The 22,771-nt window shown below is 42.1% G+C and overlaps 1 protein-coding gene across 4 annotated transcripts in view; it reads left to right on the top strand.

Annotated features, from left to right (window-relative positions):
• LETM1 (leucine zipper and EF-hand containing transmembrane protein 1) overlaps positions 1–22,771 on the top strand; it is a 49,539-nt gene that overhangs the window by 3,479 nt on the left and 23,289 nt on the right. For 2 of the 4 annotated variants that reach the window (XM_057432280.1, XM_057432279.1), the window contains exons 1-2: positions 16,854–16,949; positions 22,509–22,566. In XM_057432280.1, coding sequence (XP_057288263.1) covers positions 16,871–16,949; positions 22,509–22,566 — 137 coding nt within the window. In that variant the 5' untranslated portion in view covers positions 16,854–16,870. Of the gene's footprint in view, positions 1–16,853; positions 16,950–22,508; positions 22,567–22,771 lie in introns of those variants that run through there. The other 2 variants (XM_057432281.1, XM_057432278.1) reach the window with 1 other exon arrangement.

Below are 22,771 nucleotides of genomic sequence, written 5' to 3'. Positions count from 1 at the left end.
TATGGACATGTCCCTCACGATACATTGAAGAACTTAATGAGGCTTCCACTGGCTGGTTAAAATTTGCCCTGTGATCCCTGCTCCCTACACACACATATTGCCCTTCCCGATTACTGCTGCCACCTCTGAGGCTGGGACATATGATCTGTTTGTGAATCAGCCTGGGCTCTGCTGCAGTTCTCAGCCTGGCACGCAAAGGTAAACTAACTCTCTCCATGAATGGATCACAAACTCTTGCTTCAGAGTTCTGGGCCAGAGAGCTTCTGCTGCCCAGCTACAATCCACTGCTGCATGGCTGTCTGCATTCATCTGCCTGATGCCATTCTAAAGTGTAATAAATTAGGAGGTATGTCCTCAGATTTACCAGTTTGCTTGACTGTACAGATAGCAAATAGAAATCTGAAGGATGCTTTGGAAATGCTTTTTCCAGTGCAACATAAACACAGTGACTGTGGATATGCCCATGCTGGGCCAGTGGCTGGGCCTAGCTGATGCAGGCAAGAACATAAAGTCGTCATCGATTCAGTGGAAAACATTTACCTAAGAGTAGTGTTTGAGCAACTCGGGTCTCTGAACAGAATTCCAATATACATTTTAAAATATCCTGTGGCTTCTGAAAATGAATTCCTAGGTCAGCTTAAATAATCTGTTATCCTACTTTTTCATTTCCTTTTCATGGCATTTCAGCAAATTAACTGTATGTTAAATCTTAAATCAAATCTTTACAATTATTTATGACCCAGCTATACTTGCCTTTAAAAACTCTCAAGGGCAGCAACTTAAAAGTCTTACATGTTTGTATGGCACCAGTACAGGAGCCCTCAGCATGTAGGGGTCCTGTAAGCAATAGTGAAATATATTAAACTATGGTGTCTTCTGAAGGTGAGAATTATGTTTTTTGCAAGCTTTTTACACACCCTTGAGTATGTGTGAGGAAGATGAGTACTCTGGAGTTTAAAAGTTGAATGCCTTTTGAACTGTAAGTATCCCATCTCAGTATGATTCTTAGAAAATCTCCTGTCCAAGCTCTTTGGATTTATGTAGGCCCTGTGGAGTTCACTGGTGGGTTTATTTGGCAGGTGGGCCTTATTAACCTGCCAGCAAGGGACTATTTGACCTGCTTAGGTTTGTAGAGGTTGTAAATAAAGATTCTGTCAGGGAAGAGAGATTCTCTTGTGCTTCAGACTATTTATATCTCTTATAACTGTGGCTGTTAAAGCTTATAAAGAAACAGAAGGACTGGGATGCACCACAGAAAGCCCCAAGGGAGTCTTACGTGTTGTATTTGGATTGCTGTGTTAATATCCCAAAATAAACACAGTATGCCAGAAAGTGGGGAGTACTTTTATTGTAATTATTATTAACTCAAAGACCTAAATTATTGGTTATTGAATGGAGTATGGCTGAGCTTGGCTGCAGAGGACAATAAAATCACTTCTTAATTTAACACTAGTAGCTATTGGCAATCGATGGGAGCTAGACACTTACATTTAATCAGCTTCATTTTCCTCTTCTTCCTTTTTTTTTCCCCCCCATTGTTCTCAAATTCAATAATTACTGATATTAATATTTTTTATAGCTCAGGTTAATAATGAATACAACAAGTTTACAATAAATTGTAATCATAATCAAACTGTGATAGACTCTTCATCAATGGAATTACCTTAATCAGGCAGAACTATTAGATTGAAAGGTATGTTGTATTTCAGAAGTCTTTCCTTCTGTCTACTCCAGGTCTGACGATAGGATCCTCTCTGACACTACAACATGTGATTTATAACAGGAGTATGTGAATCAATGGAAAGACTTTGTATTATTTTATTTGTATTACTCATAATGTAAGAAAATGTTTTTCTCACTGAGAAGCCAGGAGTTTGGACTAGTTAAACAAAGGCAATAATTGTTGACAAAGGTTTCTTCTGCTTCAGCTGACCTTCTCAGGCACCCAAGTGCTACTGCAAATCAAATGACTCTGGGTTCAGCATCTACCAGAGCTGAGATTTTTGAGTCTGTGCTCCTTGTTCATTCATTTGAAAGTCAATTTTGCAGTATTTCTGCCTTCTGTCCTAAAAAGGCTCAATAAATGTTCTTTGACCGTCATGAGGTTAGGCTGATCTATACTCATGAATTCTACTGATATTTTAAAATATTGACAGTCACCAGTTTATACAGAAACTGATGAACTTAACAATTACAAACACAGGAGCTGCCAAAGTACTTCACTCAAGAGTTGCTGCCGTGGCCCAGGAGAACTTCACACTGGGGAAGGATAAGTAGGGTGTTACCATTGACATGCACCGAGTGGAGAAAGGCTTCCAAATTCTACTAGGCACCAAAAATTTACAGGTGGAAGCCACTCAGGAGAGATGCCAAGGCAGACAGTGCCCTTTCTTCTTTTGTTCCACCTCTCTTCCTCTTTTATAAACTGGATCCCCTGGCTCCCAGCCCTGCTCTGATGTGGGACTGGCAAACTTCTGTGCACCTGCTCCAGAGGGATTAGCCACCAGTGACAGCTCTTATGCAGAATTTCCTCCACAGATGCTACTACCCTTCAACAAGTGAGTCAGAACCATTTGACCTGGAGCTTTTTATAGTTGTTGAGGGTGACGATAATCATCCTTATAGAGTCCAGTTCTTAATCTCTCCTTCTTAATGGTTTTCCATTGGTCAAAGAAGATACCATGGTGCTCTTCACTCCCATCCCTATCTGCTTTACCAGCATAGCAAAACACTGCTAAGCTTTTACCATCATCTGTCATTACACTGGGAAGTGAGTGCTGTCTGGTGGATGAGATACCAGGCTGAGCCGAGAATTGCCTCCGCTGATGAATTCACCATTGGGAAATCTAAGACTATATTACTTCCTCTGCTGTTTTGATTTTCCTATCGATAAATACAGTCATTTGAGATTTCAATAAACAGCTCATGCTGAAATTCAGGCATGCCAGGATTGCTTTGCAGAACGGGGCTTTACGTTAAGTTTTCCAGTCCAAAGAATCAAATATTGTCTGTATTGTATTCATATATGATGATATGCACCATATACAGCTATGGTGCTAATTGATTATAAAAATAATACACAGGTTTTTTCCTCTTTTGTCCACTGCTTTCAGGCCTTTATGTCATTCTAGTAGGAGACAGGTTTTGATATAAATAATTTATTTTATTACTCAGGTTTTATTACTGTTGAAAACTGTGCCCATAGAGCTGAGGGAATAAATGTCCTAAAATTGATTCCACCCAAGTCCTTTTTTTTTTTTTTTTCATTTTCTCTTTTCTCTCCCTCCCCCCACATTTGTAGATTTCTTATCTACAAATACATAAAATGAATCAGGCACTTCCTGCTATCCCTAAGCGCAAATTCAGTTCGTGGTATATGCACTCTAACGTATTCACAGGAAGGAAGGAATAATCTCTCTGCGGCCATGGTGCTTTTACAGTGGCTGCAGTAGCTGTAGCTCAGACTGTCAACGAGTGAAAAATACTGGAGGAATTGTGTAATGTTTGATCTTTGGGAGTAATAACGAACAGGTCCATTCATAGGTGAGAATAATGTGCTTGGACTAACATTGTGCAATACAGTGAGGCAGGTGAATATTCCTGCATAGAGGAGACTACCGTCTGCTAGGATTAAACAAAGTATTCATACCAGCCACAAAATGCACTGACTGAAAAGCTTTTTTTCCTACAATAAACCCTTCCATTTTTTGCCCAGGATAAAGTAAGATTGATCAGACACCACTTGTAAAAGGTGGATAGTGTGAGGAGGATGCTGAGTACTCTAGAGAGGAAGGATTTGCAAGAGAAGGGTGGTAAGATAAAGGTTTGTCCAAAATAGGACTAGGAAGTGGCTGGGAACTGTGACCTGAGTGTGCAGGAGGAAAGGAGGCAAACATTCATTTCACCCAACACTAAGAAAAGAAGGCGGCTCAGGTTGGGGGCAGGTTTCTGTTTCTTCATCCACTTAAAATTAGATAACCTGTTCATTTTAATTATGGAATGTATTAACTGTATTCATTGGGCTTTTAATGTATATTTATCAACCAGTTCGTTGTGAGTAGTTTGGATTTGTCCTTTGTTCTAATTGCTCTCTTTACCTCACCAAAAAAATACAGGAAGTGAGAACCACTTTTCAATTCAGATTCTACTTGATTTAGATCCAGGTACTTTGCCTTAAAGGTATCAGCTATTATTTTTAAGCAGCACACCGTACAGCTGCTCTAGCTTTCACCTCCTAGCAGTCAGAGACAGGTCTAACATACCCTCATGCCACTGATAAAGGTTCTCCTGGCCCCCGTGGCAAGCAGATATTAGGACAGACTAGCACAGAACAGGTATAGCACTGGTGTGGGAGGAAGACAGAGCTGCCTGGTAAAGCAGCCTTTTGTGTAGCGTATCAGGCTCAAGCTCTGGCCCTGTTTTGCTATAAATTAGCTGTTTTAATAAACATTCCCTGCAACTTCCAGTAAACAGATCAGTTCATGCTTTAACTTATTAACATGCTCTTATCTTTGCTATACAAATATACATATAATCAAGAGAGATTTCCGAGTGATGGAGAGGATTTGTAAAAACATCCACATCATGTTTTTCCACTTGCTTTCAGCCCTGTTCTTGGATTTGCTGGCTGAGACAATGTTTGGAGTTAAGTCACATGATCAATCTGCATTTTCTTCCTGAGCTGTTGCACCACTCTTTTTCATGCTAGGTATTCGGTTGATCTATAGATCTAAGCTCCTTCTTTTAAGGGTAATAAATCAGAATTATACAGTGTTTAGAATTTCAGGCAGAAAGATTATGTCAGAATTAGAACATTCCTGAGCGAAGGTCATATAAATCAATCCTTCAGTTATTCCATTTTCAGTTTCATTGTAATGAACAGTACCCTGCTTGCAGTGAGAAAGCTTATGGTGTTAGAATACTGATAAGATGATATTGCATTCAGAGTACATTTTCTGCTTTGGATGAAATCTGCAATGCAATATATGACATATATACAGGGGTCTGTATTTGGAAGCCTTGAAATTGTCAAATTATAACATTCTAAGGATGAGACTGGTTTGCAAAATCATTGAATCATCTTTATTGCAGAGACAATTTTAATGAACAAAGTAATAACAAAGGTCTTGTAGCAGAAATGTAAAAGAAAAACGTATCACTCTCAAAGCTATCATATTAAAGAAGTTAATGGTATACTGTTATGTATTCTTAACACTGGGGTATAATTTTACCTGGGTAGTAATGCCTAACAATTAACATCACTTTTCATACTTAAAATACGTGACAACTGATGCTGCTCACAATAACATAATGTAGCTAAGTAGCCATTTTAATTGCCTTTGAATTTGTAACACTGAGAAGTGAGGAACTTGGAATTGGAATCAGACTCATGGGATTTGGTGTATGCTGCTGATTATTCAAGTTGTCTAAATTCTTTGATCATTCACATATACAACCTATAAATACTTCCTAATATATATATTGAACCTGTGCTTGCAGGACTGCATAAAGCAAATGTTACTCTTTGAACACACTCCTACTCACTTCACCCTGAGGAAATAGCTAAAGCATGTTTATTTATTTACTATACACAGCCCTCCACTGACATGCCAATATACCAGGGCCTGTATATTCCAGCCTATTTGCTTGCTTGTTTATTAACCTTTCACTGACTGCTCTTCCCACCAGCTTCCTCCTGGGTTAGGCATATTTGGTTACCACTGATTTGCATGTGGCTTACTCTAGTTTCTGTGCACCCCTGCTCTGCGCAGCAGCGCAGCTGGAGGCCACAGGGAGGAGGAGGAGGAGCTCTCCAGGGTTCTGCTCAACCTGAGGTGCAAGGATCGGGGGAGAAATTCCTCAAACCTGCCCTTCCATCCAGGCAGCTTGAATCACCTTGCAGAAATAAGGACATGCCCAAGTTAAAGACGGAAACAGAAATTCTGGTAACTCCCTACCTGCCTGCTTTGTGATGTTCTGAGTAATATGGAGCCTGCAGTCCTCCCCACATCATGTTTCTGAAGGGAGAGCAGACCAGTGGAGGTGGGAATAATGGTTGCACTGGAAGAGACAGTTGAAGAGGTGGCAGAGTTTCAAGAGCAGTGGTGAAGTTGTGAGCTCACCAGATGTGGGCCTGCAGCTGATGGATTTAGTTTCTGAGAATCCATTCAGGCATGATCTGATGGTGCTGGGAGTTGCAGAGTAGTCCTGAGGCAAAGTAGAGCACAGTTTATAAACAATTTTTTTAACATAGGTGACTTAAGCATTATCTTTCTGATTGTACTGGAAATGTAACAGCATCACCTTTCTACAAGCAGCTTTAGCTGGGTCATTTGAAAGAGTCAGCCTCTCCATGCTACCTGATAGAGTGACCTTGACTTGGGCTACAAAGTTGTGGAAAACATCTGCAGTTTTTACACTCACTGAGCCTGCTATTCTGGGGTCTGAGAACTGAGGGATGACAAACTTAAGAGAAAGCGCAAGAGCCACAAAGATGGAACATGAAACTACATGAAAACTAGAGGAACCAGAAGGACTGGGGGAAAGATAAAGGGGCACAGTAAGAAATGCACTGGGATATTATGTAGCTCTTTAGGAAACAGTCACAGATGTTAAGCAGCTCATTAGGGAAGAACAAATCTCTCCAAAACGTAACACCAGACCTGGCCAACTGCAGTATGAATGCAAGCGTGGGTACACAAGCGTGGGCTATGTGTGCCTCTGCAGTGCGGAGGATGGAAGACAGGTTTGCCACAAGCACACACACACATCGGCTGGGACGCAGCAATACAGAAGTAACCTTGGTGACACAGGCACGACTGAAACACTCGGATTCATAGCTCCCAGCTCTGTGCTCAGACCACTAGACTATCTTCTGTGTTTATCACAGCGATGAAATACAACAGCCGCTGCTGCAGGCAGAGCAGGCTAATGGCAGCAACACTATGCTTGCCCTATTTCTCATGCTCTTTCCATAAGCATTCCTTTCTGACTATGACCAGAGACTGGATAAAGGGGCTCACAGGCCTTTGGTTTACCCCAGTGCAGTCGTTCTAGTTTCCGTTCTGCCAGATGAAGCCCTCATCCAACATAAATAAAGAACAGGATGTGGCAGTGTAAGTTTCTTTGTTTACAGTGTCTTAATAAATTCTAGAACAAATGTACTCAATTTGGAAGCAAAAGAACATTTTCTTACTGTCAGCTCTACAAGCTGGTCTGGAAAGTTGATTGTCACTGGGTTCTTTTTGTCCTGTACATCAATGAAAGTAAAGCTCTGGAGAAAAGATCCGTACATTTCTTCTCCAGTACCTTCTCCCTGCCTCCATATCCTGTCTCTGCGCCATCTGCAGTTCTTACCTTCAGCAGGTTTATGAAATGTCTCAGCTGAATAAAAATGTTATTACTGATATAGGAGCAGGATTGGAATTCATTTCATCTTTATTACAGTGAAATGAAATTAGTTACGTTGACATCTCTGTTATAAAGGGAGTAAAGGCTACAGAATTTTTTATCCATGTAAGTAAAATAACTGTTGATAATCCTGCTATGCTATATAGGAACATTATTTTTGTGTGATGCTGTTTCACAAAACAGTGTAGACATATGGACTGCGTACTTGTTAGTAGGGGCAGGATCTGCTCTGAACAAATAATCCATGATCACACTTTGTTTCAGTTAAATACCAGTTTGTCTTCATTTCATTCATTCTCCTTTTTGATACTGAAGTTTGCCATAATGAAGACTCTGTTGGGATTCTAATTAGTAACTTTTGAGGAACACCATTACACAGGGAATTGAGAAAAAGGTCAGTGCCTCGAGGAATCTGGAAAATACTTGGGCTGGAGCAAGATGTATTTCCTGTTGTTTTATTTAGGTAATTTAAAGTTTTAAGCAGAAAGATAACAGATAATGATTAATACGAAGCCTACTATCACTCCAGAAATGTATTATTATCAAAGCCTACCTAAAAATTTCTGTCAACCAGATGTGTCATTTTTCATTTGGACAATACTGGCTTGTTCATCTTGTTGTCTGAAATGCGCTTAACCAGACAAAAAACTTAAGAGTAGGCAGAGAAAAGAAATACCTCTGAGAATCATCCCTAATATACTTCCATTAATCTCAACGGGGTAACAGCAGTAGAAACCAGCCTATGTTCTCTGCAAAGGAGAGAACTGCAGTTCCATGGATAAAAGACATGGTCTTGTTAAAGCAATTTCTTATAGTATCTTGTCTCAACGTATTTGAGAGCACTATCTTTCTCAATTAATGTCAGCTCTGCTCTGGGAATATTCTTTGGTAGTTAACTGTTGCTGTTAGACAGCTAACTTCAGATACACCACAGCTGGCTTATGTATTTTGCTGTTAATATTTTGGTAATGTCACAACAAATGCAACGCAAGCAAACTACTAAGCCAGAGTGCAGAAAATTTTCCACCCAAATAAATCAACTTTAAGGATAAGACAACCCAACTGTAAACTTCTTCTGACTGACTCCACATATTAAATTACCAACCACATGAGCATATCTAAGGCAGGTCTTAGGGTTTTCTTTTCCCCAGATTGCTAAGTCTCCATCATACTGGGGGTTGCACATGTGCCTCTGTGCAAACACCACCCATCTCTAGAATGTTTAATTTTAAATTTATTCTTGGGCAGTTTCTTTACTTTCATTTCCATTTACATCAAATAGAAACCCCTTAAAGAGCCTAACTCCTCACGTAGGCCGAAAATGAAGGAAGAGTAGACATGATGGTTAGATGGTGTCAAGAAAGAACTGAATGCATTTGTGAGGAAGATCACAGAAAAAAGAAGAAAGCAAACCAAAGAACGATGATAATGGAAGCAAGTGCAAGGCAAATTTGCAACGCACATCTCCTCGTGGCTTTCCTGGGCAATTACCCACTAGAGGGAGATAGACTGTAATTTGTTGCCAGGTGGATTATGGCAGAAGTTGGACTTTGTAAAGGCCAAAGAGGAAACTGTGTGGTATGAAACCCAGAGAAGAACCGAGTTCCCCCACCCTGGTAGAGTTTCATGCTGCAAAGTTCTGTGCAAGTTCCCAACTGGATTGAAATCCCTTCCCTCTCTGACCCAGCTTTCATTGCACTTCTATTTATAAACTCCCCACCTCTATTAACCTGTTTGTTTGTTGGTGACAGCATCACCTGGAGTTGTAAGGATGGCAGAAACAGTGTTACGCTTGTCTAGGACTAACTGAACTGCCACAGCCCCCCAGCATGGGGCAGGCCATGCACACTTCAAGTCAAGTGCCTCAAAACCCACCAACAGTGACCCTTCACACACCTCATCGGTTCCAATTTAGGACTCATCCTATGGTTTTCCTTAGCTGCCCATGGGTGTTTATGGTCTCTTATTCTCACCTCTATTTAAGCAGAATGGAGAAGACTTTTATAATTCAAAGCAGGCTCAGGCACATCCTTTCCTCAAGGGAAACCAAGAAGTGAAGTAGTAATGGATGCTTAGAATTGGAAACAGAACATAGGAAAAGTAGCTGTTACCCATGTGCGTCATTCCTGCATCAGAAAATCAGTAGGTTAGAGACTTCCTAACTTCCAAACCAGAACTACATCTAGATGAGAATGTGTCAAAGACTTCATTAAGCCTAGCTCCCTTGAATATGTCTATTTCCTTTTTGAACCTATTTATTTATAGGTTTTGAAACATCCTGTGGCAACAAGTTCATATGAAAATGTATTTCCTTCTGTTCTTTTTTAAACCCTGCTCCCAGATAAACTGATTGAATTAATACAGTATTATGAGCAGTGATAACCATTTTCTACTCACTTTCCTCCCACCTTCATTATTTTCCAGACCTCTATGTGTCCCCTTCCTGTTGCAGCACAGAATACAAGCACCAGTCTGGCTCCTGTTTATACTAGGATTTTTGAATGATATGAAGGCTTTTCAGAGTCAAGCTATTAGCAGTGACAACAGTCTCTTAACTCTAACCTTGCCCCTCTGCGTAAGAACTGTTGGATAAGTAAGAATCTAATGCAGACTCGGAAAAGATGCATAATTATTTCCACACAGGAAGTTTGCAGTTGATAGTTTGGTGTCACAGACAGAAATGACTACTCTAACATGCTGTGAACTAAGTCAGAGCCAAAACAATTATCTAATGCCTGTGAACCCTCACGGTCAACTATATTCTCTACTACCATGTGTAACTGCCAGAAAAGTTCGCTGACAAACACCAGCCATCAAAAACACTCGTTCTTCCCAAGCCCCATGTCACTAGTTTCCAAGTGGTGTGCAGTTATATCCTGCTCACCTTCAAATTCCCTCAGAAATGGGGATATATACTGGGGTTCTGGGCACTACTGTTTCAACAACCCTGGTTTAAGGATTACTGAAAACATGGCTCCATTTGTCAGTACCCTGAGATGATCCTTAACACTGACCAAGTTTAGGTAAATGTAAAATAGTGCATTTGCAAAAACCCAAATCTAAGCAACACATTTGCATTGCTCAGCCAAAGGGATACACAGAAATGAAAAGAAACAGGGTATAGAGGACATTTGCAGACCTAGAAGAGCAGCTGGCTGTGCTCTGTAAGAAAACTAGGCACAGGTGCTGGGATTGAGCCCAGGGCCCTGATTCCCAGCTGGCATGCTGAAAGAGGCTTCCCGCTCAGGGAGAGTTAGATGACTGTTCCTTGGGAGGAGAGGCCTCGGAAAGGGGAGGAGGTTGTTCCTTTGGCACAACAGGAAAGCACTGCTAGCTGAGCCAAAGGGGAATGGAGTCTCTTTGTTGATATCAGTTGGGTGTACTTCCTCTTTCAGCTGCTGATTTAATGATTAAACCAGAAAATGACTGATATATGTCATATTGGAATGAGCGTGGGGCTCCTCACCCTGACTGATGAGCAGTCTGGATGACTTACTTCTACCTGTTGCTCAGATTAGGCCCAGTGAATTCCCCTTGTTCTATCCAGCTGATGAACTGCTAGGTATTTGCAACCCCCAGCTAAGGCTTCAGTTTCTACTCAAAGCTCCCTCTTGAAATTGCTTTCAGAGGAAAGTGCCTGGTTTGGGGACTTCCCCTGGATAATGATCAAACCCAACAGTAAAGCTCTTTTATGTCAACTTTGTATTTTCTTCTATACACACATAACTTTCAAGCCACATTTCATACTCTCACATAACCAGGATTAAAGCATGTAATGCATTGCTGAGAAAACAACTAATGGCTTTAAGGTAACAGGACGTTTGGGGGTATGCCTCCTAAGTCTGTCTCTAGGGGATACTCTAATAGTAATAAAGTGAATAGAGCCCTAAGACAGGCAGGAGAGAGGTTGCTGATTACATGGGAAAGCCCAGACAAAGCGTCTTCTGTTTCTGATGCCTGAAATTGAGCCGCTTAAGAAAAAGGCAGGATACTGGCAAAGCATCACTGGGATGTACTTGTGCTGATGGCTCTTTGTTATTTTTCTATAGCTTCACATCACATTTTACCAGGTATTTCCCCTCAAGATTCTCATATACCCACAAATCAGTCCAAAAACCAAGTGTTGTCAACAGAGCTGCCCCTTCACTTGCCTTACAGGTGGCCACTCTTTCTGTGTCAGAAGAACAAGGATTAAAATGTTAACTTTTAGCCCTCCCCAACACTTTGACGGTATTATTTGGCAAGAATATATGCCAGATTTGGGTTTATTACATAAATATGCTTGTTCCTTTACCACTCTGTCTGTGAACATCACTGATAGCAGAGGGACATGGCATACATATGCATGCATAAGATTGGGGCCCAACAGCTTAGGTCCTGCTAAGGTCAAGGCACAGACATTCAGACAAACACTGATTTGGAAAATTTACAGTACAGGGGATGGTTATAGAAAGGGAAAGTGCACTGACCATTCCAAAGGAGCCAACTCCTTTTTTAAATCTCTTAATCTGCTTTTCATTATCTCCATGGGGAGGCCTCTTGAGAAAAGCAGCTCTTTGACTTGAATAAAAGAGGGGCTGTGGGCTTGCATGCTGGAATGGGGAGGTCATTGTACGGCAGCACGGAAGATGGGAGCGTTAGTCAGGTCAAGGAGAACAGGATAAAAACGTGTGAGATCTGTGCTACAGGCTTGGTCTGGATTATGTAAGGTAGAAAGTTTAAAGCTGAAAGGTAAACAAGAGAGAGCGATTCAAAGGTTGGAAAGACATATTCTGGTAGGGTCACTCTGGCTGATTGTTAGGGAAAAACATGGGCCAGGACTGATAAGATCATCAGCAAAACCAGGAAGAAAGAGGTAACAACAGCTGAGGCGAAAGAGGGCTAAATTCAGAACAGGAATTTTAAGCATCAGGCTTCAGCAAATCAACCTTTCCATCTTCAATCTTTTAACAGCAATGATTAGTGCTGCTTGCCTCCTTAGAGGCAGACAAAGCCCATATATGCCTGGGGGACGATGGGACTACATAGCATTTTGCCACCTACCAAGTCATACAGCTGTGTGCATGTGCTGGTTGTAATCCTCTCCCCTCTAAACCACTGCTTATCACAAGGAGCCTCAGCCTTGCCAAATTGCTACAGAAAGTTACGTTACTGGCACCAAAATGGCCCTTGGAATTAGCTTTTTTAGCATAAACAGGTAAAAAATCTCCTAAATTGGTGTACTGACCTTCTGCTGTTTATTTCATGGACACAGAAAGGTGTCTCTGGTTTAAAGGTACCTCCTGTTGTTCCAGCACTCCTGTAATACTGGCTGACTTCACCAGGAATTTGGAGATATATAAGGAGTGCGGGATCTGGTCTACACAATCCAGGATAGGTGGGAAGAGGGCATTTGGAGGTGAAACAGTTATCTTAAATACAGAAATAATTTCAAAGCACGATCTCAGACCTTCTCATATCAGTTGCAATTAACAGGTGTCTTTTTAAGCCTAGAGACTCCTTTTGTATTTCTGTATTTTTCAAAGTCTGAATCAGTTTAGTTACAGCTCCGTTCTTCCCTTTTTGCTACATGTGCAGCCTCTACACTGCCCGCCCTCCCTCCTCTGCTCAATCCTGCCTTGGCCAGAACCTTCTAGCTTTTTCCCCATGTCCCCCTCCAGTCCTGCAGACAGCAGCACCCCAAAACACAGCACTGTGCCATGATCATGCATCTTCTCCGCTTGTTTGTTTCACGTAAGCTCCATCTGCTGGTTAAAACTAGAATCTGTGGGGCTTCCACTAGGAGCTGCAAATGCTCCTTTTTCCTCAATTTGAAACGATGTTCAAAATTATCTGTTTGTGCTCTCCCAGTCGTGTTCTCCCCGTCTGCCTGCACGTCAAATTTAATTAATGACAACCTAATGTGCTATTTTGTATTGCTAATTTGGGTCGAGCCTATGCAATCTTTTAAAATACCCCCCCCCCCTTTTTTTTTTTTACTAGCATTTGAGCAGCTAATTATCCTTGGATCTGGAATGACTGTTTACAGCACGTTATTACTGTCAAGGCAATCTCTGAGTAGCTTTTCACTGCATTGTTTGAAAGGCACCCAAGGCAGATTGTTTCTGTGCTGTCGCTAACGCGCAGCCACTGCCGCTTGGGTTTGGAGCATTAACAGACAGGAGTGAACTTGTGACCTGGACGTACAGACAGAGCAAGTCTGTAATCCAGCGACCACTTGAACTTTTACCTTTGGGTTTTAACATTTACAGAGCAACAGGCTTCAGGATCCCACAGGTCTCTCCTAAAACTCTGTGGTGATGAATGGGAGTATTTTTAAAAGAACTACTAATAATCTGTTGTGTTGTTTGGGTTTTTTTCCCCTTGAGTGGAAACTTAATGCAACTTGCTACACAGTAATGTCTTCCCCCCCCCCCCCTTCAGATTTACACTAACAGCGGTGAATAAAGATGAGGTTAATCCCACATTGTTAAACCTATTCAAGGAGACAACCTGGGGATTGCCATGGAAACAGATTCGACAGACTAAAAGCACAGTCCTGCTTTTAAATACTGTATATGGACCCTGGACCACAACGTACCTTAGAGAATCACTCTGTGTTAACAAACGTGATGCTGCAGCACAGAAATGGCAAACTCATCTCCTGTCTCATCAAACACGAATTATGCCCCATCTCCTCCCATTTACAGCCCAGAGCATCAGGCATTGCACCTCCTTCCTCTCCACCCCCTGTGCCTTATCTCACCCAGACAACAGGGAATGGAGGCCGTTTGTGTTCTGAGAAGTGCCATGCATCTGCCAGCCACTTTCACAAGCTATAGGACAACTAACTGGCCCTGTGGCTGAAGCTGGGAGTAGGGGTCCTGTTATCCATCCTCCAAAAAAAAATCAACAGGATCTAGGAAGTACTTCCTGGGACATGTCCTCACGGAAGGGGTAACAACCATGGTGACCATGGAGGGGTGCCCCCTCCAACTGTGCATCTGCCTACCACCCTTGAGAGCTCGTTAGATGGTGAAGAAGGAAGGGACAACAGCAGATCTGAATTTCATGCAACTATTTAATCGTCTGTGCCATGAAATAGAGATTTTCTGAAAGAGAACACTGCACACATAGCTAGCTACCTTGTAGTTTTGCCCCCTGTTCATACTGACATTTGCCCCTCAGTTTCTAGACAGATCTAGAGGAGGGGGGGAGGAGTTGGAACTAGATGATCTTTAAGGTCTCTTCCAACACAAACCATTCTGTGATACCATGATCTCTAAACTTCCTCAATGAATTATAGGTTCCGCTGCTCCTTTTTCATGTCTGTGCAAGTAATGCACTGATGCAGGCATATCCTGTGCTTTTATAGGTCTTACTCACATACCTCTTTTAGACAAGAAAAACATTCTTGCCTTTTTCCTAGCACTGGGCTGTGCTCATGTGTCAATAAAATACATGTTTCAGTATTTCCACAGCCTATGGCAGACACCGCAATTTCCTGTTGGAGTTTGCTTTGTAATTGTTTGGACAATTCTCACCTAGTATTGAACTTTTTATGTTCAATACTAATCTTTTTTTTAAAAAAAAAAAAAAGCTTATTTTAATCATTCTCAGATCCTTATTAAATCCATCTAAAAGAAGGGATTTGTATGTCTTCCTCTCAGTCCTGCTAGAAAGCACATTTTTCAGTAAGATGGCTGACAACATTTCCAAAGACATGGTTGCTTTAAGAACCAGGTCTAAAATGGCCATAGCAGCTTAAGTTAATTGTGTGTATTGTGTTTTATCCTGGGGATGAGTGTCTTCTTTGTGAACTCACAGGCTGTTGGTGTGGATGGTGTGAAAGATGTGTTTTGTTACAACAAATGACTTGCATGCAAGGTCTGTGTAATACCCACAGTCACTAGGCCATTTCAGGAGACACCTGCACAACCACTTGAAAATTATTAATACTTTGTTTTTTCTTAAGCAAGTGCTTGATAAAAGTAAAAATCAATTTGTATTTTGGAACTGTATCCGTTTAGGAAATATTCACAGAGTGTATTATCATTCCTTTTCATATATGGTAGGAAACCATGTAACTTCCCAGGTATAAACAAATCTGGAACAAAAGACTGTACAAAAACATAACGGATTCAGCTCTGAAAAGGCTCATGCATCTACATTGTCTGCTACCCTGAATACTAATGAATTTAATGAAACTATTGAAAGACTGGTTACTTGTCTGCATAAATGTATTGAGACCTCTGTAATCATCTGTTTGCTGTCTGAAATCTCTTGTCAATAGTTTAATGACTTCAGAGCATATTATTCTTCTTGTATAGGCTTCATATAATGTTTCTACATAATTAAGCAGCTTTGTTAGAGGAACTGCCATTAGTTGCCCCATTTCATTTGGTTTTGTTATCAGCCAACCAGAAAGAAAAAAAGAATAACAAGAGAAGGCTACAAATCCAGTCTAGTGAGAGAAATGTGTAATTGGGAAGATTTCTTTGTTGTTGTTGTTTGCTTTTTTTCTGTTAAGATTGCCATATTAAAGCACCATTGTTAAGCTCCACATCTGAAGTAATTTTAACCATTTAAATGCACTGCGTATTGAAATACTCAGAAAGCAAGCAACCGGCTAAATATCTTGCAATGCATATGGGTGCCTTAACATTAAGGGTAGATCTGATAATAAGTACATAATAATGCCAGTTAATTTTAAATATTCACTAAATTTAAGCAACATTCATGTTTCTGTAGCTAACAAAGTCGTAAGATGTGAGAAAAGGGTGTCCTGTTTTTTAAGATCTGGTCAATCAAATATTCCATCTTCACATTCTTTTGAGTTAAAAATATTAATATAAATCTAATCAATTTTTTCATCCTTAGGAGAAACCCTATTTTCTTCAAATATATAAAATAACCTTAACATACCACTAATTAATTTCCTGCATTTGCCAAGTCTCAAGCATGAAAGAATGACTGCACACACTTTTACTCTTTCCTGCTAAGCAATGCTGTTTCACTCATGTTTTGGGTCAAACCTGAAGCTTCTGCAACCCTTTACACATAAAGTTAAACAGTACCTATTTTCTTTGGGGCTTATGCGGGTGTGTAGGTGAACAAACCCTGACATTATAAATAGTGTGTGAAAGATAAGAGGTAGAAACCATGACACCCTTGTCCCTTCTGAGCCCTGTCCTTGAGGCAGCCATCTTGTTCATGGGGTGTCAGCCATCTTGTTGAGAACAGCTCCAGGAGCTTCACCTTCACCTTTTTAGAACAAGGCAGGCATTAACACCCAAACCTCACATACATAGCTGTTTCAGTAGCATCAGATTAACTTGCCGTTTCTGCTTATGTCCTGCATGGGTCTATACAGTTAAAAAATAAATGAATGCTACTATTTAATACTGTATTAACAGTACTGAAATATTTGATGAAAGATTCTAACGCTGGTAGAGCAGGCCGCCCGCCCGCCGCTGCTAAGATGGCGTCCATGCTGCTGCAGACCTGCGGCCGGCGGGCCTGCCGCCTGCCCCGAGCGCTGCGCCGCCAGCCGCAGCTGGGTGAGCCTCCCCGGGGGCCATCCGGCAGCCAGGCCCTGGGGTGGGGTGCGGCGCGGCAAGGCTGCGCTGCCGGCCGGCCTGCCGGGCCTGTGCGACGCTGAAGGCCTCGGGGGAGGGGGAGGCGGGGACGGCTGAGGGTTCCCGGTATGGGCGGGGAGGTGTTTGCGGGAGGTCCTCGCCGTTCCGTTCACCGGCGAGCCGGGGCTGGGCACGGCGCTTCTGGCGGGGCCCTCGCTCCCGGCTGCTGTGGGCGAGGTCGTCTCTTAACGCTCACCTCCGGGCCAGGGCGGTTTGAGGGATGCTCTCTGACGGCAGTGAGGACACATGAGTCTTTCCAATGCCGGCTGGCCAGGAAGTCAAAGAACATGTGTTTTTCATTAAGGCGCAGGAGCACGTTATTGCGCTTAGCTCCTGCCTGCCTTGTTCTCAGTGTAGCTTGGCTGTGAAGTGATGTTGTCACTAGGTACACGCTTCTCGTTGCCCTTTAAGAAAGTACAGGAGGTTATTTTCTTAGTCCGTAGTAGGAAGGAAATGTGGATTTGCCTTTTTCCAAGTGGCTTTGAAAGCTTGGGGAAATAAAAAGGGACTGCAGCATGTGGTACGGTTTCTAGTAATAATCGAGGTAACTTGGTGGTTTAAATACCTTTTGGCGGTGAAGTTTAATGACATGAAGCAGCTGACAGTTTGTGACGTACGTGGGGCCTGTGGTTGCTCTTTATGTCCCTGAGCTGGAATGGCCGGGGTTTAGTGAGGGGTGAGTGAAAGCTTAGGGCAGCGAGTGGTTTGTCACTGACACTGACGTGCTGTCAGTGAGAACAGCCCATCTGCACGTTCAGGTTCTGGCAAACCTGATCGAGCATATAGATCCTTGTTCATTTATGAGAAACAAGCTAGCTTCTTGCTTACCAGTAGTCACTCAAGAGTGGTAGCTTCCTCTAGTTGGTGTTTATTTTAGCCACTGTTGTAGAAGCATTTATTTAGGTTAAGCTTGTCCTGTGATCTGAACAAAACCTCGGGGTATTTTAGCTGTCTAGTTCGTTTAAAATGAGGGAAGAAATACATGCATGTACCTTCAAATTAGATGGGAGCTTTGATTGTCTTGAGGTATGGCATAAGAAGAAATGCTGATGATCACTACAAATATGCATGCTATAAATCTCATGTGAAAATTCTCATTTCCTGAAATACTGCAGTAGAATCAAATAATCTGTGTGGGGTGATGCACTGTGCTTCTAATACAATTAATGCTTTTATTTAGAGTGTTAATCAAATATTAACACCTTATGGTGTAATGCTTTGTTTAGTGTTTTGCTTTACTTATCTTCTTTGCTTTATGTGTAAGTAGTCTAAGATTAAGTTAAGGCTAAGTGCTTCTAAGAATCCCAGCTGTTCTTCCCGTAAAGATCAGGCTGCAAGCTTATACTTGTGTAGGGACTTACTTTGTGTTAGCCTTTTATTTTTAAAAACTCTAAACATAGTAACACTACACAGCTATTCTGCACTTAAAACTTTGGGGTTGATGTTTCCTTATATTTAAAACCTAAGTTTCTCATTACTTTTTTTCCAGGAATATGTTAACATACAGGTTTTCTGACACTACTGCCTTTCTTACTCAAACCAAGTAATCCTAATGCAGGTGTCTTTAACGGTGTTGAGTATGGTAAGCTACTCACCTTGCTCAGACACTTCTGTATTATCCTAGAAGCAAGGAGTATGGACTTTGCTCCTTTCTGAAAAAAAGTATAGATTTTGTTTCAGGGCTGGCTCATTCTTAGGTACGTGGTTAGAACAGTTAGAACTGCAAAGCATAAAGAGCTCTTGTTGGCAGGAAGCTGAAGTTGACAATTCTGCTCATCCTTTTGGTGACATGATGTTTCTGTGTGCCTGCTCACACTCTGAATGGCTGTGTGACAACAGGGGTTTGAATCAGAGTGTTTTCTTGTGGTGACTTTGGAATTCTGTTCTTTGGCCCTTTCCTTGGAATTAAAGAGTCTGGTTGGAGAAGAAAACTAAAAGAAGTGACAGTGTCTTTGTTTTGGAGTTCTGTCTGAAAACTTCAAGCCAGTTTTGATCCCCAGATCACCCTCTTTGTTCCAGGGACACCTTTCCATAGCAGGTAATGTCCCCTACTAGTGGGGCTTGTTTTTGGCACGCAGGTTTTGTATGCTTCCTGACACTCGGGTGGGAAGAACAGATTCTCATGCTGCAACTTATCCCTCAAGATTGAGTTCTTCTCTGCTTTACTCAGCTGTTCTTAGAGCCAGACACATCCTGCTGAGATGGGAAGCCTCTTAGGTCAAGGAATTCAGCTGCTGGTCTTCCTGTAAATATTGGAGAGTATCCGCTCACAAATTCATGAGGCTTGATTTTTGAGCAAGGAAGAGGCAGTTTTTCCCCTGACTCTGCTTGCAGTGGCAGTGAGTACCTGTTAGAGTTGGATATAAGTAGACATGGGTAAATCCTTTTCCTATGGCACTGTCAAGTCAAAGCTTTTGCTGTAATGGCATCAAAGCCCACTTAGCATGGAACATCCCTCGAGTGTTGAAATTCTTTAATAAGTTCACTTATTCCCCCCACTTTTCTATACCTTCTGGTTGCCTCACCTGATTTTGCAGCTTTCTCTTTTCCTCTAGTAATTAGGACGTTTTGTTAGAGAAGGCTTTCAGTGACCAGCATTGAGTGCTGTGTTTTCTCAGATGCAGTTGTCTGATTCAGGGTCTACCATAGGCTTTGTCTTTGATAGTGGAAAAACTGACCACTAACCTCTAAAATGACCTTTCTATCCTGCTGTCTCTTAGGATTGACCAGAAATAGTAGGTTCCACATGGGAGGAACAAGCCACAGTGGGTCTGCTCCATCCAGCCTTCCATTTTTGTTTTGTTAACAGTAAATTCTGAAAAGATTGACCAAAAAGAGCCAATGCATTTAGTCTTGCTTGATCTTCCTTTGTGCTGTCCAGCAGTCTTTCTGCACTTGGTGTCGGGCAGCTATTGAGTTGTTGCAGCTAGCTATTTATGGCCCATGGCAGGGGGGTTGGTGATGAGGTCTTTTCCAACCCTCACTATTTTATGATTCTATGATACAAGAGTATTATTATTATTTTCAGTTGCTTTAGGGAGATTGGTTCTTTTATGAGGGTCTCAGAGATGGATTTTGGTGATTGTAGATGGCATAAAGCCACTAGGAAGCATTTTATGATCTGATGGTACTTCCAGGGTGTTGGATGTTTGTAAGGCTTTCAAGCATGGCCCTTTATTGAAGCATGTGAACTGACTTAGATAATTTATCATTTGATTGTCTCCGCAGTTTATTTCCAGACTAGATGCTGCTTGTCTCTGTACCTGGATGGAGGATGCCAATGTATGGATGTCATTCCTCCTTGAGGACTCTTATTAAAATTCATTTTGAGGAATGTAGTTCCTTTCATAGTCTTCAGTTCTGTCTCTTGCCCTTCAGGACCATTTTATATCCTTTGCAGACAGATGCAGGGGCAGAGCTATTTTTACCAGGTGCTAATCAAAATGGACAGCAATACATTGAAGTGGTTGCGGTTCCACCTCTCGTGAGGCCTGTTTAGGTTCCTTTTCATGTTTTATTTGTTCTCTTGCTTTAAAGAAAACCAAACATTTCATCCTAGACGCTTGGCAAGTGCTCCATTTGGATGGTGTAATTCTGTCTTGTCATGGAGCCATTAAAAAAATTACCTGTGCTTTCACTGAAGTTCTTTTGCAATATAGTTGCTTATCTGAGGGACTTACAAACCTGTCTTCAGGCAGTAGTTCAAGTGCGGGCAGTGTCCTCGTGCCCACACAGAGTTCAGCTGTGTGTATGGACAGTTTGCTTTAATGCTGATGGAGATGTCAGCTGCCTTACAGAATTGCGTCCCTCCTGTTGTCGCTTTCTCTATCCTATGAATTGGGATTACAGATTGAGAGAAATAGAAGAACAAGACTTGTGCTTTGACTTTTGGGTGAGGTATTTGGGCTTCAGTACTTGGTTATTGTCAAAGGAAGAATAATTTCAGTCTTGGTTGTTTGTGATGTACAGTTATCCAAAGTGTGAAGGTGCTCAGAAAGAGTGCACCTTAAGGTAGCTGCTTTTAAGAAGCATCTTTTTTGTGCTTTTAGTAGAGCCATTCCTAAAATAGAAAGTCACAGAAGGCAAAGGCAGGGGCTGGAAGAGTAAAGAACTACCTGCTGTAGGAGATCAGTTTCAAGGCTATCTAAGGAAACTGAAGGTGCACAAGTCTGTGGGACCTGATGAGATGCATCCATAGGTCCTGAGGGAATTGGGAGATGAAGCTACGAAGCCATTATCCATCATATTTGAGAAGCAGAGGCAGCCCAGTGTAGTTCCTGCTGGAAAAGGGAAAACATAACACTCATTTTTGAAAAGGGGAAAAAGGAAGACCTGGAGAATTACAGTGTCACCTCCATGCCTGGCAAGATCATGAAGCGCATCCTTCTGGAGACTATGCTAAGGCACGTGGAAAATAAAGAGGTGATTTGTGACAGCTAGCATGGCTTCACTAAGGGAAATTGTGCCTGACATTTGGTGGCCTTCTATGGCAGGTTTACAGCATTGGTGGATAAGGGAAGAGTGGCTCATGTCATCTACCTGGACTTGTGCAACGCATGTGAGCCCGTCCTGCATAACGTCCTTGTCTCTAACTTGGAGAGACATGGATTTGATGGATGGACCACTCAGTGGATAAAGAATTGGCTGGATGCTCCCACTCAAAGAGTTGTGGTCAACGGCTCAATGTCCATGTGGAGATCAGTGTTGAGTGACTTTGGGTGCTGGTTGACAAGAAGCTCAACATGACCCAGCAGCCCTCAACATTCACACAGCCCAGAAACCAACCGTGTCCTGGGCTGCATCAAAACAAGTGTGACCAGCAGGTCAAAGGAGGGGATTCTCCCCCTCTACTCTGCTTCTGTAAGACCCCACTTGCAGTACTGCATTCAGCTTGGGGGCTGCCAGCATAAGAAGGACGTGGACTTGTTGGAGCAAGTCCAGAAGAGGCCACAAAGATGCTGTGAGGGCTGGAGCACCTCTGCTGTGAAGACAGGCTGAGAGCTGGAGTTGTTCAGCCTGGAAAATACAAGGCTCTTGGAAGAACTTCTGATAGCCTTCCAGTACCTAAAGGGGCTGACAAGAAATCCAGAGAGGGACTTTTGACAAGGGCTTGTAGGGACAGGATAAGGGGGAATGACTCCAAGATGACAGAGGGGAGACTGAGATTTGATACAGGGAAGAAGTTCTTCCCTGTGAGGGTGGTGAGGTGCTGACACAGGTTGCCCAGAGAAGTTGTGGCTGCCCCATCCCTGGCAGTGTTCAAGGCCAGGTTGGACGGGGCTGGGAGCAGCCTGCTCTAGTGGAAGGTGTCCCTGCCCATGGCAGGTTTTGGAACTGGATGAGCTTTAAGGTCCCTTCCAGCCCAAACCATTCTAGGACTCTAAGTCTGTCTTTTGCATCTCATATTTGTGTACAATTAACTACATGGATAAATGTCTTCCTGAATTTCTGAATTACTGCTAATTATTGGTATTTTTCTAGGTAACTTGGGAGATCGGGCATGTCTCAGCTGCACGTCCCTGAGGCTGGCAAAAAATATGTGAGTAAAGATGATTTTTTCCTAAACTCAAAACTCTACAAAACTCTCAGTTATGCTGTCAGAGAATGTGGGTTTAAGTCTTCTAGACAAAGTGCGAAAATACTAGCTTCAGCTTGTGTTAGTGACAGATCAAAGGCAGTCTGAATATCATGCTCTTCAGCCGCTTGGGTGTGTGTAGGAGAGAGTGAGATCTTCATTCCTTTCA

This window comes from Pezoporus wallicus, unplaced genomic scaffold (assembly GCF_028554395.1).
Source record: "Pezoporus wallicus isolate ANWC-B61680 ecotype Strahan unplaced genomic scaffold, APGP_CSIRO_Pwel_v1 contig_8490, whole genome shotgun sequence".
In the NCBI taxonomy this organism is placed as follows: Eukaryota; Metazoa; Chordata; class Aves; order Psittaciformes; family Psittacidae; genus Pezoporus; species Pezoporus wallicus.
This window is presented reverse-complemented; position numbering and strand designations above follow the sequence as displayed.